General features: G+C 53.6%; 1 protein-coding gene across 5 annotated transcripts in view; it reads right to left on the bottom strand.

The window, feature by feature from the left end:
* Positions 1-1,083: 1,083 nt before the first annotated feature.
* The window catches only part of CNTFR (ciliary neurotrophic factor receptor), a 202,286-nt gene continuing 184,407 nt past the window's right edge, over positions 1,084-18,962 (bottom strand). For 4 of the 5 annotated variants that reach the window (XM_063180400.1, XM_063180402.1, XM_063180403.1 and 1 more), the window contains 4 exons: positions 15,420-15,583; positions 4,852-5,032; positions 3,180-3,324; positions 1,084-2,291 (listed from right to left, as the gene is read on the bottom strand). In XM_063180400.1, the coding sequence (XP_063036470.1) occupies position 2,291; positions 3,180-3,324; positions 4,852-5,032; positions 15,420-15,583 (491 nt within the window). In that variant the 3' untranslated portion in view covers positions 1,084-2,290. Of the gene's footprint in view, positions 2,292-3,178; positions 3,325-4,851; positions 5,033-15,419; positions 15,584-18,962 lie in introns of those variants that run through there. The other variant, XM_063180401.1, reaches the window with a different exon arrangement.

Here is an 18,962-nt window from a genome sequence, read left to right as displayed (position 1 = left end):
GCGCTGCCGCCAGCATGGCCAAGCCAGAGACAGGTCTGCATCTGACTGAGCTCTTCCCTAAATAGAGCTCCAACATTGTTCAAATCACAGAAAGTGCCTGGTGGGAGCAAGTGACCAGCTTGGTGCTGCCTTCAGGCTTTGCAGAGCCAAGGCTGTGGCTCCTTCACCTCTGTCCTTCCTTCCCTCCTTCCTTCCTTCCTTCCACCCACTCACCCGTCCATCCACCCCACTCATGTGTCCATTCATCCATCCAGCCAGCCAGCCAACCACACACACCTCCCTGCTGTAGAGACTTAGTTGGGGCACCAGAGAGGTAATTTTCTAAAAAGTGGAGCACTGGAGAGATAATTTTCTAACAAGTGGAGCACCAGAGAGGGGCACCAGAGAGGTAATTTTCTACCTCTCAGTTGGGGCACCAGAGAGGTAATTTTCTAAAAAGTGGAGCTTTCCCCCTGGACATTGCTTGATGGCACCCCTGCTCCAGGGGGTGCTCCCAAGCCAGGCACATGGGGAAAGGACACACTCCAACAATGTCCATTGCCTCCACACTGGGTCCCTGTGAGCCCTGCCCTGATAAAAGTTTAATTCAGAGCAGCTGGGCCAGTGACATTTTCCTAACATGAAATTATTAATCAGACATGGGAAGTGCATTAGTTGTGACTACAGGCCACCTCCAGGCTGCACAGGCAGGTCTCCATCCTCCTGCCTGCCCGAGGGATGTCAGGGTGCAGCCAGAGCTTGGGGACACAGGGGACCCTCCAGGGCTCGTGAATGGGGAGATGTGGCACTTCCCCATCACAGCAGAGGTGTCATATGGGCTGGTGACAACCATCTCCTTTCCCTCACCAGGAGTCCCCAGGCTGGGCACCTTCTCAGGATGTCCTGAAGGGCAGTTTTTGGGTCTCCCACCCCTCGAGGAGGATGGTGCTACGGTCTCAAACGCCAGAGCGGGCTCCAGGGTGCGTGTGTGTCCTCTCAATGCTGTTCCCATGTCTTCCCCAACTCAGCCAGCACCAGGCATGGAAGAAGGCAGCCAAAACCCCCCTCCCCAGATGGAAGGGAAATGACACCCAGAGCCGCCAGTCATCATGAAATGAACATTTAATGAAGACAGTCTCTCCTGGTATGTGTGTGTGTCCGTGTGTGTGTGTGTGTGTGCGTGTGCGTTGTCTCTGTGAGCTTAGTTTTATCCCCTCTATTACTTTTTTTTTGATTATTTTTCTTTTTTTTTTATATATATACATCTATAAAAAATTCAAATACAGCATGTCAACAGTGGGAATACTAGGACGTATGGTATTAAATACTGCACTTGGGTCCAGGCAGGGCCAAGAGGAGGTGTCTTTACAAAACAGGGCTTCGGGCAGGATGGGGAGGAGAGGAGAGCAGAGCAGGCATGGGGACAGCTGGGGACAGCCAGGGACAGCGGGGCACAGGTCTGCAGGGCTCCAGCTCTAAAGGCAACAGCAGAGCTATTCTGCTTTTGTTGGAGAATGAGACAAAGACATCAATGGGGGTGATTCCCTGTATCCAACACGGTTAAAAGTTTGGGGGTGATGTTGGGTCGGGGCTGGGGGTGGCGAAGGCTCCTGCAGGGCGCTGTGGAGGGGGAGGTGGAGGGACAGCTCTCCCAGGCGCTCGGCAAGGGCCAGGGGGGTTTTACCGGTGTTTCACTTCCTTTTTTTTTTTTTTTTTTTTTTTTTAATCCCATTAAAACCCCGCCAGCTCCCTGCTCCCCATCGCACTTGTGAAAGCCACCAGGTCCCCCCTCCACCGCCCCCTCGGAGAGGACCAAGACCCGACCCCCCCCGCCCCGATCCGTGCACCCCTCCAGCCTCGCCACGCGGTGGAGAGCTCAGGGGAGCGAGTCCAGTCCTTGGGGGACCCCCTTTTGCCATAAGGGGGTACAACAGCTTGGAGCATCATTCCCCTCACCACCCCCCCGTTTTCATATCCCCTTTTCTCGGTGCGCGGCCGCGGGGGCGGCGGGCACGTCTTTGGCGTGGGGGGGTTTAGCTGTATGAGCGGGACCCTCGGCTCGCTCCCCTCGGCGGAGGAAAGGGGCACGGACGGGCGTCTGTCTCCTCGCTCCGGGCCGGCAGAGGGATTTTGCGGCCCCCCAGGGGACGGCAGCAGCTCTGTCCTCCTCCGGAGTGGCGGCGAGAAGCGTGGTGCGTCCTCAATGTGTGCAAAATCGAAGAGCGAAGAGACTCGACCCGGGAGCGGGGCGGGGGCGGCGGGGGCGGCGGGGAGGCGGCTGCGCTGGGCGGCGGTGGATGGACGGATGGAATCTGCAAGCGGGGAGCACAAGGGTCACGGCCTCGCTCCGAACTCGGCTCTGCTCAGCCACCCGTGGGACACACCCAGCGGAATTTCCTTTTTCCCTCTTTTCCGCAGGTACTCGGGTACCCAAATTTCCACCTCCTCCTCCTCCCAGGGCTGGGCCCTGCCCACCCTCCTCTGACAGCGCGCCACCACCTCTCCTGGTGTCACACACGAGATGACACTGTCAGAGGGGAGCAAAGAACCCCCTGCCCATAAGGATCTTATCTCTGGGCACCAAGGAGGAGTGGCTTATCCTTTATCTCCCAAAAGTGACACAGGTGGCTGCTTCCAGGATCCATCCCTGTCCTTGGGTAATATGAAAGGGCATTTGGGTGTGACACCCATGAGACAGCAGCCCTGGTCTATAAAGGAGAGGAGCTTTTTTGTGGCTCTCCAGGATGTCAGCTCCATCCTAAGCCAAATTAAGGACATTTTTGAGATGCAATCTGAATTTTTTGATCTCGGACAATTTTTCTTTCATCATTAAGTAAAGGCCTTAGATTTCCATGTGGCTTCTTTGCCTCTTAAAAATGTCAGCAGAGAGGTTGGGAGAGGGCTGCTGAGAACAAGACATCAAAGACTGACCACTTTGCCAGCTTTGCTTGAAAAGCCATTTTTGAGACCTCCAGCCAAATATCCATCTGGAAAAGCAGTCAGACTTGGTGCATTTACAAAACTGCAAGAAAAACCCAAATGACTTGTTTCCAATGCCCTTCACCCACTCTCTGGCCAGAGCATCCCCTTCCCACCCACATTAGAACCCTGAGGGTTCCCATACCCCATATCCCTGTATCCCTGCCCCATCCCAGCATCCACATCCTACCTCTCATGCCTCAGACTTGGGAGATACTCACTAAATAAAGAGGACACTATAGGCAGCCACGACCAGTCCAGCTGTCCAACACACTGCCATGGCCCCGCTGCCCACCACGGCCCCCTTGTCACAGATCTTGGTTGTGGGTGGTGCCATGAAAGAGGAGGTGCTAGCGCTTGTTGTCTCTGCAAGAAAGGAGAGTGGGTGGTGAGGAGGGCTGGGATGCCCTGGGATTCATCCCAGAGGAGCAGCCCTGCTCTGGTGTGGATTGGACCTGGCTCCAAATTGCCCTTTTCAGTGCTATACCACACTAGGGCTGAGGTAGAGGGCTGGTATGATTCAAGGGATTGAGTGATCCATGAGATTTCCCTGGCTGTGATGGTGCACCTACTGCTTGGAGATGTTTCTGCCACCAGGCAGAGCTGGGCATCCTTCTCATCCCCGTCCTGACCAGCTGAGCCACTCCATGCACCAGGTCTGTGGGAATCTTAGCTAGGAAGTCACAATGAGCCATTAGGGCTCAGATGAGAGCATCCCTTACCCACAGGACACGCCACACACAGCAGGCTGCATCTACTGGGCTGGCTCACAAGGTTTGTCCTGCTTTGTCCTGAACCAGATGGATTGTCTGTGCCTGCAGAGGGTGCAGGATTGCAGGGAGTGCTTGGATGAGCAGTCAGGCAGAGGCAGCTTTGGCCACATCCAGATGGCCCCAGCATGTCCAGGCCAGACTGTCTGGGCTGATGCCGGGCACCACAGAGTTTGTCTCAGCATCTCTCAGACTCCACTGAGGCGTCACAGTGGGGCTCAGCGTTGGAGCTGGGGTGTCCCACATCAGCCCTACCTGGCTGCAGCAGGCACACAGGGATGTGTGCGTGAGGGACACTCGTGTGCCTGCACAAGGCAGGTGACACTGACAGGGGCATTTGCATTTAGCACAACACAGGTGGGAATGGAAGCAAAAACCAAAACGCTGACAGTAGCACTGCTGCAAAGTGCTCCTGCGCTCCTTGTGGGGCTTTATCCACCTGGGAATGGTGGTGGGGGCTGTAAATCCCTGCTGCTGCCTGAATATCCAGGTGCTCTACCAGGTGCTGTTTTGAAAAGGGGGGTTTCTCTGCACACAAGCCAAGGAAACCAGTGCAGGGTCTGCTCCATCCTTTCTGGGAAACAGAGGGCTGATAACACCCATTTGGACAGAGTCCCAGCTCTTTCCTAGAAACAGAGACTTGGTGTTAACTTGGTGGCTTTTATTTTGAATTGGCATCCCTTTGAGCCATTGTGAGGGGTCAGGGGTGTGGAGGAGGTAGGACTGGAGAGGGGAGGGAGGGCTGGAGGGAGACAACACTCCACGGAACAACCACCACAAAAACCACAACAACAACCACAACAGCAACAACAACCACAACAACAACAACAACCACAACAACAACAACAACAACAATAATACAATGGCTAGCCTCATTGTCCTGCCCCAAGTATCCTGGTGAGAAGGATGCTGGATCCAGATGAGCTGAGTCAGCATCCTTCAGGCCATGGTTACACCTTCTGACCTGGCCACAGGAGGGGGCAAAGTGCAGCGTGAAGGGCTGCAGCTCCATGAGTTTTTTGGGGCTATTTTTGGCTGTGGGCAAAACTTGCATGGAGCAAGAGGAGATCCCTCAGCCCGGAGTTCTGTGTTCCTCCTATTTGTACTGGGAGGAGGCTCTTACCTGTGATCTGGGCCTCCGTGGTGAGATGCTTGGGCTCCTCTGTCCAGGGGGTGGCATGAACGGCCACGCTCCAGTCACTCCACGTGCCGATGTCGTTGTCTTTGGCTGCCACCTGGATGATGTATTCCTTGCCAGCGTAAGCGTCTGTGATGGTGTGCGATGTCCCATCCGACAGCTCGACCTGAGGGCAGCAGTGGGTACAGGAGGGCAGTCAGAGGGGTCCCCGGGACGTGTAAGGCAATTTAACTCGCCTAAAAGATGATAACAAGGCTTTTGCAGCACTTTTGGAAATACTGAGGTGTTGTGGGCAGAGGCACAAGCCCAGGACAGGGAGGGAAGTGGAGGGAGATGCTCCAGCTGCAACTCCACTAAAGGTTTAAAGACCTGGTTCCACTCCCAAACTCACGGCGTCAGAGTGGAGCAGCTTCCTCTAGAGGTCACCAGAAACTAGCAGATGTGTGTGCGGGCTCCTCGGACACGCCAGCGCAGAGCTGGGAGCTGGATATTGCAGGCAGTGGCCGCGATGTGCAGCGCGCTTTCAGGGCACCGCTGCCAGTGCTGGGAGCAGGCTTCCCCACCAGCACCACCGCTGGCCAGCCTAATGGCATCCCGTTGTTTTGGCTTGCATCACTCCAGCTGGGCCCTTGGACAAGTATCAAGTTATGATCGATGGTTTCTTCCTAGAAACCATTCCCTCCGCCCCATTGTCACTGCTGTCTGAGCCGTAGAAGACCCTGCTGTCCTTTGTGCTGCAAAGTGCAATGGTTTAACCCCATTTAACCTTCTGAGGGATCTCTGATCCATCTGGAGCTTGGCTCCAGGACAGAGGGATGCAGGTGCTCAGCAGAAATGCACCCTGCTGGCACCAACCCCAGTGAGCAAACACACATGCCTGATAGAGGAGGGTTCAGCACCCAAGGGACCAGGGCAGGACTATCTGGAGAGGCTGAGTGGGATATTGCACTCCAGTCCATCTCTGAGACCAAGGAACCAACATGCTGCCCACTTGAGTACCCCCCTGTGCTGCTGCTGTGCGTGGTTTGGGGGGCACACAGGGCGTCTCTTGCCCAGACACATTCCTAATAAAGATGCTGCAGGATGAGGGGTGGTGTGGGACTGACACAGCCCAGCTGTGAGCACCAGAGCACAGCCAGGGGCTTGAGCATCATGTCATGGGTGGGGGCAGCTCCATGGTGCTACACGTGTGGGCTCCTCCACACGTCCCCAGCCAGCCAGGAGAAGGTCAGGCACAGAATCATGCTGCCCTGGGCAGCACCAACAGCTCAATTGCAGGAGGAAGATCCAAACTTTTGCCTGGTCAGGAAGGGAGGAGGGGAGAAAGGGAGGGCTGCACCATTGGGGTGCCCAGGAGGTACCTGGGCACCTGTGGGATGAGGCTGCCCTGGCAGCGTGGCTGTACACACACAAGGGATGTGTGCACACCAGATGGGCACTACCATCACCCCACAGCTTGCAGGAGTACCTTAAAAGCAGGAACCCACCCTGAGAAAGAACCAGGCCTTCTCCAGTCCCTTCTGTGCAGCACATGTGACAGCCCAGCACAGATGCAATCCCTGTGGCATGAAAGCTGCAGCCCCCTCCAGGCTTTTACTGTCACTCTGGGGAATTCCTTACAGGAGGAGGGGAATTTTTGCTTTCTTGCTCCAAGTGAAAGCCTTTCCTTTCCTATTCCCACTTCCAGCCTTCTGTCCAGAACATCAGAGCCCTTGGGTTCTGCAATCCCAGCTGCTTCTGCCACCCGACCTGAGCCCCCCATCTGGATGCAGGATTGACTCCACTGGGAGCCCAGGCGCCTTGGGGTGGGTAGGCAGGGGACCCAGCAGGTTGTGAATCATCAGGTGTGCTAGGCAGGGCACCTCCCTGCAGTGTAGTGGCACAGTGAGGCTCTCTGTGCCACCCAGACCTTGGGGGCTCTTTGGTGGCACCCACCAGTGTGGATGGCAACGCCAAGGGAATCAAGTTAAATTAACTCCTAATGATAATTAAATGAAATGAAACCTCACAGTGTGAGCTGCCCTGCTGACTTGACTTGCTCAGTGCTGGGGTATGGCTTGGAATTGGAGAATGGGGACAGGGGTCTGAAGGATGCTGGGCTTATCCAGCTGGTGTATGACTCTGTCCAGGACTTCCAGCATGCTCCGAACCCCTGACTCCTCCCTGGGACCTGCACCAAGCAGGCTGCAGGCAGGTCAGCCCTACTAAGGTCCTGGTGACCTGCCCAGGCTGCTTTCCCATCAGGAGCATTTTCCCCATCCCAAGATTCCTCCCAGCTTTCCCTTGGGAGCAATTCCTGCCTCTTCCCACCCACAACCAACCAGCAGCTGAGAGTGTTTGTAGGTGGGGTGTCACAGGCACCATGGGGTTAAATCTGTGCCTTGACTCGGCAGGGGGATGTCCCCCAAGGACCCAGACCTTCCTTGTAGGACCTGGGAGGATGTTGCCCTAAGCTCTGCTTTGCACAGCAGTTAAAGAGAGAAAGCATGGATGGTATCACCCATCTCTTCCCACACAAACAGCCTCTGTATGCAGAACTTCTGAGCTGGGCAGCCACATTTGCTGGATACATCCAGCATTTGTCATGGTGGGGAGAAAGCCACCGGGTGGGTGCCCATGACCCAACACAGAAGTGCCACCACAAATGGGAAAGCACAGAGAGAGACAGAGCTGGGGGAAGACACACTGAGGAGGCTGTGGGGGGACGGGTGGACACACAGCATCAAAGGCAGAGGGAGAAATTCCTTAATCCATGTCCTCGCCACACAGAGACAAAAGTTGGAGGAAGGCTGTGCATGGTAATTTTTTTGGCCAGGGTGGGGGTTTGTGTGTCGCTGCCTGCCTTTGTGCACCTGCCAAAAGTCACTCTGACTGGCTGTGAAGTGCTGCCCAGATTAATGAGGGATCAGTAGCCAGTGCAATGCAGAGCCATTAGCATTGCAAAAAAATAAAAAAAAAAAAAAAAAAGAGAGAAGAAAGAAAAATAAAAGACAGAGAGAGAGAGGAGAGAAAGAGAGAGGAGAGAGAAACGAAAAAAAAGCAAAAAAGCCCTTGAACCTAAGTAATTCAGATGACAGCTTGCTGAGGACAGCGTGGGCTGGGATCTCATTCCCTGCCATGGTCACATACCCCCACATTCCTGCCTGGAAAGATTACAGAGCTGCTGAGTGCCTACCCACAGCCCCAAGTGCCAGGATGAGCACAAGGGCCAGCACCACATTGATGGGATGGAGACAGACCCTTAGGGCAGGCTGAGGGCAGGACTGCCTGCCACTTGGCTTTCCCCTGTCCATGCTGGTCTCCCCTGCACAGGCTGGGGGCCTGGGGACAGCCACAGCAGCCATACACACTCCAACACCCATGCCTGCCCTCCTTCCACACTGCTGTCCCTGTCTCAGTGCTCAGCACAGCAGGAGTTAGGGAAGCCATTATCCCCTCTGAGCCCCCCTCATCCTGCTCCCAAGGCCCCCAGCCCGCCCTGCCAGGCTGCCCTGGCAGTGAAAAAGGGCACTGGGCTTAGTTCCCACCCAGGCTCTGCTCCTGCTCCAGGGTGACCAGGCAGCAATTAGTGGTGAACAGGGCGATGCATGGGCAGGTATGAAGCCCAGATGGCTTTTGGAAGGGGATGGGAAGGGAGGCAGGGAAGAGAACTACACCCTCCTCTGCCCCGACAGGTGGGCTGGGGGCTGGTGTGTGTTGAAAGGAAGTGCAGGGAGAGAAGGGGGGATCAGATGCCTCCTTTTCTGCATCCCACATGAAAATGTGTTTGCTGGCTCCCCCATGGTGGCAGTGGCTCTGTTTCCCATTCCTTGACAGCTCCTGCTGTCCAGTTCAGCTCCTGCAGTGGGAAGGGAGTGCTCCACTGGCAGTATGGGGATGAGGATGGCACCCCTCTGTCCCAAGGCAGGGATGCACTGACTCTGTGTGTGTCACACCTGTCCCAGGTGCTGTATCCAGCTCAGATGAGTCTGCCTTCCCCACAATAAAAGGAGCACTCTCCCTAGCTATTGTAAGGTGAAGCTGGTGTGCTCACACAGCCTTTGCTACCCACAGCACTCGTGGAAAAAACCCCCTTCTAAGAGCACAACCTGGCACTACCAAACATCTGGCATCCTTGCAACTCCTCCTCTGGATGCGACTCTAGTTATACTGGTTGATGGGGGAACTGAGTGAGGGATGGGACACACAGTGAGCTCTATTTCACAGCCACTTTTCCCATGGCAAGGGCCAGATCCTGCCACTGGGCTGCAATGAGCTGTGCAGGGACTCAGCCACACAAACAACTGCTGTTTCAGGTGCCTTCAGGACCTGCAATTGAAGGGAGATCCCAGCAGGACTTCCACCTGTCCTGGGGAACAAGGTAAACCAAAAACAGGAGTAATCTTAAGCAAACTCCCCTGCCACTGGGAAGCTCAGGAGGGTCACTGCAAATGGCCAGTGCAGCTTGAGAAAAGATGTTGCCACGTGGAAAAGAAATGTTTTGCTTTTTCCCTTTGAAAGCCATGCCTGGAGAGCAAATATGAATGACAGTGATCACTAACAAAGATACCCCCAGATACCTCCTCCTTCTGCAGAGCTGCAAGAATCAGTCAGTATAACCCCAGATAAAACTTCCTACCTGGACTCTGGGATCACTGAAGGTTGGGAAAAATGAATGACCTCCTCCTATTCTCTGCCAGCTGGGTAGTGGAAGAGCCACTTTAGCAGGGTCTGAGCTGTGCTTTCTGCTGTCAGCTGTGGTGCTGCACAGAGCCCAGCCCTGCTGTTTTGGAGGGTTTTGGAGGATGAGCTATGACAGGGCTCCTCTGTAGCCTGGGCTGTGCCACACCAGATGCAGCTGAACAGATCCCTTCTGGCTCAAAATAAAGACCATCTTTGAAAGCAGGGGCTGTTACAGGAAGACAAGCTAACAGGAAACTTTCTCCAGATGTGCTGGCCCCGTCCTGCCAAGTGACAACTGTCAGAAGTCACTTTTGCTCGTGGCTCTGGGGAAGATGGGATGAGGATTGCTGAGGGCACTCAGCAGCAGCTCTAGCCTGGCTGGCACTGGTATAGGCTGCCTGCAGATGCCTTCACCATGCTGATATGGCTGACAGCAGCTTGTGCAAGGCCATGGCAGAGCACAGACACCTGCCCAGTGTGGTCTGCATGTGGGCATGGAAAGTTAGGCTTGCCAGCACCTTCCCACCTGTGTGAGCCTGCAGGTGAGGACATGCATGTGTGAGTGCTCTGCTGCACTGTGGGACCTTCACAGCTGTCAGGTGCTCAGTGCTTTTAGGTCACCAGCAGCTTCCAAGGGTGCTGAGAGCACCCAGGCAATGCCAGCCAAGGGTCCTGAACCTGCTCTGTACCAGAAAAAGTGATTTCTGGGCATTTCCCACCCCTGTCCTCCTGTGAGAAAATCTCTGCTCCAGCCCTGCCTGCCCCATGCTGAGCTGCAAGTGACACTATTACAGCCTAAATATTTTGCTCCCACTTATTAATTCTTTGGATTTCTCCCCCCCCCCCCCCCCCTTCTTTTTTAATCACTGACTTTGCAGCTGGGAGGGAAAGGGAGAGAAATGCTGCAATAAAAGCTACCAGGCGTGAAGTTGTAACCCAGCTTGCTCAGGGTGACCTCCCTGCCAAGATTGCCTTGCAAAGAGGGGGAGTGCAGGCAAAGCAGCAGAGGCACAGGGGGATGCAAATGGACACAAGGAGGCACTCCTGCTGCAAAGTGACATTGCCACCGGGCCGGCGGGGACGCTGCTGTGGCAGGCAGTGGCACTAATTGCTTTCCTACCCAGCTTGCTCCATCCCTCTCCTTGCCCATCAGAGATAGGATATATGCATTAGCTCACACTTTCAGGCTGTTTCAGGCTGCTCCAAGGCAGGAACTTCCAGAGACAGCATGTAAAATTCACCTCTCTGATGAAAAAAATGTCGCTTTGCCTGGGAGACAAGCCTGAGCCCACTCCGGCAGCCACTTCCAACAGGGACGAGGGAGGTCAGTCTAGGGGACAATGCCATCCTTGCACCAACAAACCCAACACTAAGTATTCGGCAATGCCCACAAACTTTTCATTCCTGTCCCCAAGACCCCATCATTTAACTGCATCAGAGCAGGCACAGATGTCTGCGTGGGGTTTTTGGGTTTGTTTTTGCCCCAGCTCCTAAAATCCTGTGATAGTGGGAGCACTTCAGCTTGCACTTCCAGAGAAGGACGCTTCCAGCCTTTGCAAATGCTCACGAACATGGCCCTAATGCTTCCAACGCAGAAGAGGAAGGAGAGAACTCAACCACATTATTAGCTTTAAATATCTCATGACCTTTTCCTGCAAATCTCAAGATCTGAGGTGCAGCCCGCCTCACGGTTCGTTAACATTTCATGTTGTCAGCGCGGCCAATGGGTTCAATTAGACTTCAGGACGGCATCTGCAAATTGCTGGCAACCCACAGTAGGAAATCCTCCCTCGGTCTGGCCACCAGCTCTGACGCTGCACAAGAAATACCGTCTTGAGCCCTGCCACATTCCTGGGATGTGCATCCAGCTGGCAAGCGCTCAGCGCACGTGATCTCCCTCCAAAAACTGCGAGAAGCGGGGACGCAGCTCCACGAAACGCCACGGGAAGGGAGTGAATTGGGCGCAAGGCCTGCCCGTGGCTCCCCAGAGATGCCCGGGATGGTGTCAGGCCACCCGGCTGCGCAGGGCTGAGCGTGCAGATGTGCGCGCAGGGAGATCGCATGTGCGAGCACTGCTGCTGCTGCTGCTGCTGCTGCTGCTGCTGCTGCTGCGAGTTAACTGAGGGAGCCTGTAAAACCAGAAACAGGCTATTAGCGATCCATTAGGAAAGGGTATCCAGTTCCAGCCTAGGTAAGCCATTAGAGGAACATCTGAGAGCATTAGGAGAGCTCGCTTGGGGCCAGGATGGGGCTATAAAACAGAAGAGGAAACCACGCTAATCTGGCTTGAATTACAAACTTAAAAGCGGGAGAAAAATAAAGGATACCCTAAACATTTAATGTTTTATATTTAGGAGACAGAAGGGGAGATTTTGCCAAAAGGAGAGAATAAAAAACCTGTTTAGGCTACAAATATCCATCTCTCTTCTGGCAGCAGAGAAACCACTAGCCCCTCTTCCAGAAAGGGAGGAGTGTGATCTTAAAGTTGCTTGAGTTTCAGAGTGAGCTCAGTGCTGGTGGGGTGGAGGGGAGCTTTTGGCCACATGATGTGGCACGATGTGACATGGCTGCATCCCCAACAGCTATGAAATGCTTGTGCCCAGGTTCAAGGGAGCTGCTGTGCAATCTGGCACGTTTCACTGTATGCCCATGTGAGAACTCATCATCATCATCCCTCCATGATAGTAATTCCCAGAGCACATCACTGTAATTCTCAGAGCAAACTGCAACATGAGAGCTGCTAAGTGGAAAGATGCTGCTGAGCAGGGGAAAGGGACTGCAAATGGCATGCTGGGGCTCAAATCCAATTTGCAAAGCGCTGGGCAGGTGACAAGGGTGTTCTCCCCACTGCTGGGTCAGCCCAGAGATTGCTTCACGGCGTGGGTGCTTGGGCCAGGCACCACTGGGTTTTCTCTGGAGCAGGCAAACTGCATTTCTGGCCAGCTCACACTGTGGCAGTCTCGATAAGATCCACTGCTCCCGCCACGGATGGCTTCATCTTCTGGTGCCAAGCCCTGGCATTATTAAAATCCTGAAAGGAAGAGCCTGGAAGAAAGCAGACGCTGATTGAATCAGGCCCTATGGTATTCGACAGCTCGACATCCATCTGATCCTATTAGTGCTCATTGGGTCCTGCCTGCCCAGGTGCTGTGCATAAATCAGACCCTGCGAAGATAACGGGAGGTGGAGAGGTGAAAGAGGAGCTGCTTCTTCTGCCAAGAAACACCACGTGTGAGCAGGGCCTGCATGGATATTCTGTCTCTGGGCAGCCTTGGATGCTCCTTTGTGGGAGCATCCTTCCCACAGTGCTGCCAAGTACATGCTAAAAGCCCAGAGCAGAGGTGGGCTGCCATGAGGAGGCAGGGACAGGGCTCAGCCTGTGGACCCTGGGCAGACAGGGACGTGCCAGAACATGGGGTTACCCAACTGCTGTTTGCTGGCAGGGACATCTCCTCTCCCTACTGAGCTCCAAGCTGCCCCATTGTCAGCGTGCAGGTTATAAAAAAGCAAGGATTTCTCCGTGCCAGCTGCCAGTGGGGACAGCAAGAGCCAAGGTGAGGGGCAGCTCATGGCAAGAGACCTGCAACTCCACGAGAATTAAGACACCTCCATGCAAGCATCACATGTGTGACCACCTCATCCTTTCTCAGGGCACTCATCCCTTTGAGCTGAGACCCAACACTGCACTGCAGGGCAAGAGGGACACATGAGCAAGACTTGGACCTACCAAACTGCGTCCTTCCCTCTTCTGTCTCAATTTGGGGGGACAGGGACACTCTCCAAAATAATAAGAAGGCAAACAAAGAGTGCAGGGAGGTTTGGGCATGCTCCCAGCATGACGGCATCGGTGGGGTTAATTTTGGGTACAAACACCTGCATTTGCAGGGTGCTCAGCTGGGCTAAGCAGGTTGAATGTACCAGTGGGGTCTGGGGTCAGAGCAGCTCCAGCTGCTGCAGCACTGCCTTTCCCTGGTGTTTGGGAAACGATTGAATTAGGCTTTGCAAATAATTCATCTGATGAATAGTGGCAGTTTTCCTCAAATCATCCACAAATCAAATTTTTCATTAACCAGCCAGCAGGGTAGGGAGTCGGAAAACAAGGCTGGCACCTCACTCACTGAATGCTTGCACTTGCTCACTGAGCAAATTATTCCCCAAACAGTCTTCTCCATCAGTCAGTGATGAGGAACATGTCTTTTGCAAGAGGATATTGATTAAAAGCTGCACCCAGGACTGTTGCACCTTCCCGAAGTGCTGGGAAATGAAACCCTTCCCAGCCATCCTTGTACCCACCAGGAGAGGATCTCTCTGCACCTCAGGGTGCTTTTACATAGAAGAAGTTACATTTTTACTGCCCAAAACCTGCCTTTACCCACAAGGATGGCCCTGCCACCAGTGTCACCAACACCTCCATGTATTTCCCACTGTCGCTGCCTGCCTGAGGGCACTGATGGAGAGGCCACAGCATCCCCTCAGGGCTCTGCCAGAGGGGACTGGCTTGACTCTGCAATTATGGTACCCCACACCCAGTGATGGAGGGACCAGCCACTCCGAGGGTGTTGAGGTAGGAGGTAGCTCAGTGGCTACCCCATCATTTTTGGGTGCAAACCAGGATATTTGGCTGTGGCAGGGTAAAACCATGAGCTTTTTCCACAACAGTGGCACACCTTGGGAAAAAAACAGTGTTGTGTTTGGCAGGTCCCACTAAATTTTCCCCTTTTTACACAGATTCTACAGTTTGAGCATTCCTTCCCCAGATGAAAAAAAATACCTACAAAAAACTAATAGCCAGTCTCTACCAATGCTTTCTAACCCCTCTGGATGCTCCACAGATGCTCTCCCACTACTAGGAGAGAAGCAAAGGGCAAAGAGGCAAGCAGGAAACCCCTCTTATTTTCAGAGCCATCAGCAAGCAGGAAAACCCTCTTATTTTCAGAGCCATCAGCAAATTCTGCAATTTGAAACACAACCTGTGGTGCTGCCTCAACAAAAAATCCAAGCAAAAGGAAAAAGTCACCCAGACACTTCGCAGAGCCACGAGCGAAGCATCCCATCCACTCTTCCAACATTCCTCTCCCCAGGAAGTGCTGGCTGGAAGAAAATCCCACTTGGCTCTTTGATGCAGGTGCCCAGGGACACAGTCCTGCCTCTTATTTCACTTTTGGTTTTTTTAGCAAAATCCTTTATCAAGCAAAGCACCTAACTGGCTTTCAACTGGCCCAGCTTGGGCATAGAAGGGATGCTGGATGAGCTATGCCAGAGCAGCAGCATCTCCTCTCCAGCCACAGAATGCATTCCTACCCAACTTGAGCATAAAAGCAGCACACAGAGGTTTAAAAAAAAAAAAAAAGAAAAACCCGTTTGTTATCTTCCTGCAGTAACAAATGAAATCGGTCCTCCAGGCTACCAAGGATTTCACTGACTATTTTTTTTAAAGAAACAAGAAATAAAAGTAAGAAATACGATAACATCTCAGAAATTGCTCGGTGACTGTGCTCTGAGTTATGGTGAGCGGTATTTTATCTCCAGTTCAAAATCTAAATGTGGCAGAGGCACATTTAAATGTGGTGACATTTATACTTTAAATGCCTTTTACATCTCGTTGGCAAGTTTTATATAGAACATATGTATGGAAAGTAGATAGGGGCCATGGATGAAAATGCGGAGCAGGGAGAGGCTGCAGAGCCATTTGTAGGCAGAGTGTGAGCCACAAAAAAGGTGGAGAGGAAGAGAAAAGCAATGAGAAAGAGAAGGAGAGGAACAGGCTCCAGGTTGCCTGAGCAGTAAATATACATATTTTTTGTCCCTGAACACTTTTTTGCCATGCAGCTTGTTCCCAGTCACCAGGTCGCCCCTGTCCCTCACATGCCAGGCAGTGCAGGGTCACTCACGTGTTGCCACTGGTCCAGGATGAGGGGCCGGTACCGCAGGAAGAACTTCAGTGGGAAGGACTCAGGGTCAGGCCACGATGAGGGGTTTTGCCATGACACCTCCAGTCTTCGAGGGTTATTTGGCACAGGTTTGGCCACCACACTCTCCGGAGGGTCTGGTTTTACTGTAAGAGAAGAAAAGAGGAGGATTGGCAAAGCTTTGCATGTGGCTTTCTCCCTTTACACCCCCTGGCAAAGCTGGCTGGCTTTGCACCACGTGCTTTCCAAGAGAAGCAGCCAACATGCATCCTTTCCCCAAACTAATTAGATGCAAATCACTTTTTGCTGTCCAGGTCAGCTTATGGCTTTCCTGGCTCAAAATACCACCACCAAGGAGGTGACAGCACTGGAGACACATGGAAACAACCGGGCCAGGGCAGAGAGCGTCCCTCCTACACAGGGCTAATTGGATCAGGATGAGGAGCCCACCAAGCCAAAATCTTGCACTTTCCTTGCAACTGCTGTGAGTTGTGATTTCTGTGAGTCTGACACACATTCAAGCCTCACAATAATGTGGCAGAGTTTGGGCCCTGGGCTCAGGGCTGGGGTTTTGAGGATTCAAAGCATTGGCACATTGTATTTACTAAAAGAGAAGGCCTGCCCTGGTCACCTTCCAACCCAGCTCTCTCTCTCTCTCTCTGCCCTGCTCTGCTTTTGGGATATGGGAATATTTTCTTGCTACCTGCCATGTATTTCAGGTGAATATTAATTGGCTGTGAGCTATGCAACGTGCTTTGATGTTGCAGCTACTTCCAGAGTGCCGGAAGCTCATCCCAGACAGACTGTGATGGATGTCGCTGCCTGTTGCAGAGCAGTCTGTGCTCCTTGCCAAGGGTTTGATCAAATCCTGACAGCTCAAACTCCCAATTGCAACAGCAAAGCTAAAAAAATTCGTGTACGCCCATGCTTATCCTTTAATCATGGTCATGAAGGAGCTGGACACATGGAGCTAGGCACACAGCTGTGCCAGAGGTGGATGAGGGCTCTCTGTGCACTCCAAAAATAGCAATGCACATGAGTGTTCCTGTCCTGGGAAGGCGCTTAAGCCCCTTCCAAGTCCACACGCAGGCAAGTGGATCCCTCCTGACCTGAAAATTTCTGGATTGAACAATGGTCCCCGGGCTCTGACCGCCTTGAGCAGAAGCCTGTCAAGATGTCAGCATCAAACCCCCCTCCCCAGGATGGGGGGAGGGATGGTGGGGCTGCGGGCAGCCCCCTTCTGCCTGGCAGAGCTCCTGCCCTGCAGTCAGGTCCTCTCCATGCTGTCCCACCTGCTGTGGGTGGGCAGTGATGCCCTCACAGGGGTTTGCTTACCCTGAGAGAGGAAGGAGGTGGTAGTGAGTGAGCTGCTCCCTCATTACCCGAGCCTGCCTGCAGCCCTGCCCAATGTGTGAAAGGCATCTTTCCCTCACTCAAATGGGACCAGGTGCTGATGCCTGGCCAGTCTGGGGCAAGTGCAGTCACGTGTGAGCTGCTTGCTGCCACCCCTGCTCCAGAATGATGGTGGCATTGCAGCAACTGTCCCTGCACTGCCTCTGCTTGCCCCTCTCAGGAGAAACCAGCCTGTGGTGCTTTGGGAACTCACTTCCTTGTCTGCAGGTGAGGCAGAGAGGGTGCTGAAGTGAAGCCACAGCCCAGCTACCTCAGTGGGACCTGCTTCCCCTGAGACATGGCCCACCACTACCTCTGTCTCCCCAGCCTCCTCTTGCTCAGCACCCAGGCACACACCCTGCTGTGTGTGTGCCATCATCACCATCATCTTCACCACCACCTGGCTTTCACCACCTTCCCTCTGTCACAGTGAGTGCCAGCAGGGCTGGACAGCTTCCTCCTTCCCAATGTCATTTCAGGCTCAGAGGCTGCTCCCAGAGACTCTGGCAATGGCTGGCCAGCTGGTGAGCCTGACCACAGTGCCCAGTGCCCCCTCCCAGCTCCCACAGGCTCCTCTCTGTGGCAGGACAGGGTGCAATTTTCCATTTACAGCTTTATCCTCGGCAGCAGGAACGCTTCTCTGGGGCTGTGCTGTGCTGAGCTACTCCAGATGGCTCTGCAATTCCTCTGCTCACTCCGAATCCCAGGGCTGGGGCTGGACATCAGCTTCCATCGACAGGGACTTGGAGTCCAAACACATACAGAAAAGTATAAATCCAGCGTTGGCTCAGTAGGATGGGTTTGCAAAACAAAAGTCTGTTTGGCTGAACGAATGCAGATGACTGTGAACTGCAGCTCTGCAGCGAGGAGGTGGGAAGGAAAGTGCCGGGCTAGGGATGGATGCAATGGATACTCCCTGGGGTAATGCAGGGGGCCTGGCCCTGGTTTTCAGCATGCCAGCCTGAAGGCATTATTAAATTCAGTTGGGCATAGCAAATGTGCTTGGGCAGCAATGAGAAATATTACTGTGACTGCTAAAGGAAGTCAGGAAAAAAAGTGCCCTGAGGCTGAGGTGGGAGTCACCTGCCCATTTTGCAGGGATGTGATGCCTAGCCTCTCTCCTGTGAGTTGGACACTGGTGCTGGTGCACAGAGGAAGGCTGCCCTGGCTGCAGTTTCATGTTCCCAGCTGCTATTCAAACAGCTCAGCAGATAAACAGGAAAACCAAAAGTCCCTGGTACCTCCTCATGTGTCCCTCCATCCCCAGGATTCCAGCCCAGGCTAAAGAGCACAGCAGGGCCAATCCCTCCAAAGTCACAAAGCCAAAACTGTTCCTGCCATGTCCTTCCAAGGCAGCAGGGACACAACAGCCAGGAGAGGGGCCTATACCTCTGGCAGCCAGTCCAGAGAGGACAAACCTATATCTCTTAGGACAGACCTCATCCTGCTGTGCTCATCACAGGAAACACCTGGACTGGTCCCACGGGGGCAGCTGAGGAGTGAGGGGAGACAGGCTGTGTCCAGCTTTCTGATTTCTGTATGACCTTGAAGGAGTCCTTTATACCCTGCAGACAGGGACGAGTGCACCTCCTTCCCCAGCCTTTGTCTGCCTCCATTCAGCCTGCACATGGTGAGGCAGGGGCTGTCTGGCTGTACATCAGCCAGCATAATAGAGCCCTGTCCTCACTGAGGGCCTGCAGGCAGTAACGTAATAAAAGCAGTAATAGTAATAATAATAATGGATGATGGGCATTAGGCTGAGTACTGGTTAAGCGGCTATAAAACCAGATGTAATATTATCCTGCAGAGCTAAGGGAGCATCATCAGACATTCCTGGGAAGGCAACTTGGCCAGGAGGCTACTCACAGCTCTTCCCTCTTGGTTTTTGGCTGCTGTGTCTAAGACAGGGCTTGAAGTGGAAGAAGAGCATCAGGGAGCAGCTTCTCCTTAAGGCGCTGCACGCTCACGCCTGTTAACTGTGAGTCTTCAGCTATCCATCGCCCCTGGCTGTTGTCAGACATGTCTCAAAATGAATCTGGTGGTTCAGAAAGGCAGCTGAGACCCTGTGGCATGGAGCGGCCCGTCGCCCATCCCGTCTCTCCAACAAGCACTAAAATGGATCCCTTGCGGCCA

This window comes from Melospiza melodia, chromosome Z (assembly GCF_035770615.1).
Source record: "Melospiza melodia melodia isolate bMelMel2 chromosome Z, bMelMel2.pri, whole genome shotgun sequence".
NCBI classification, from domain to species: domain Eukaryota; kingdom Metazoa; phylum Chordata; class Aves; order Passeriformes; family Passerellidae; genus Melospiza; species Melospiza melodia.
This window is presented reverse-complemented; position numbering and strand designations above follow the sequence as displayed.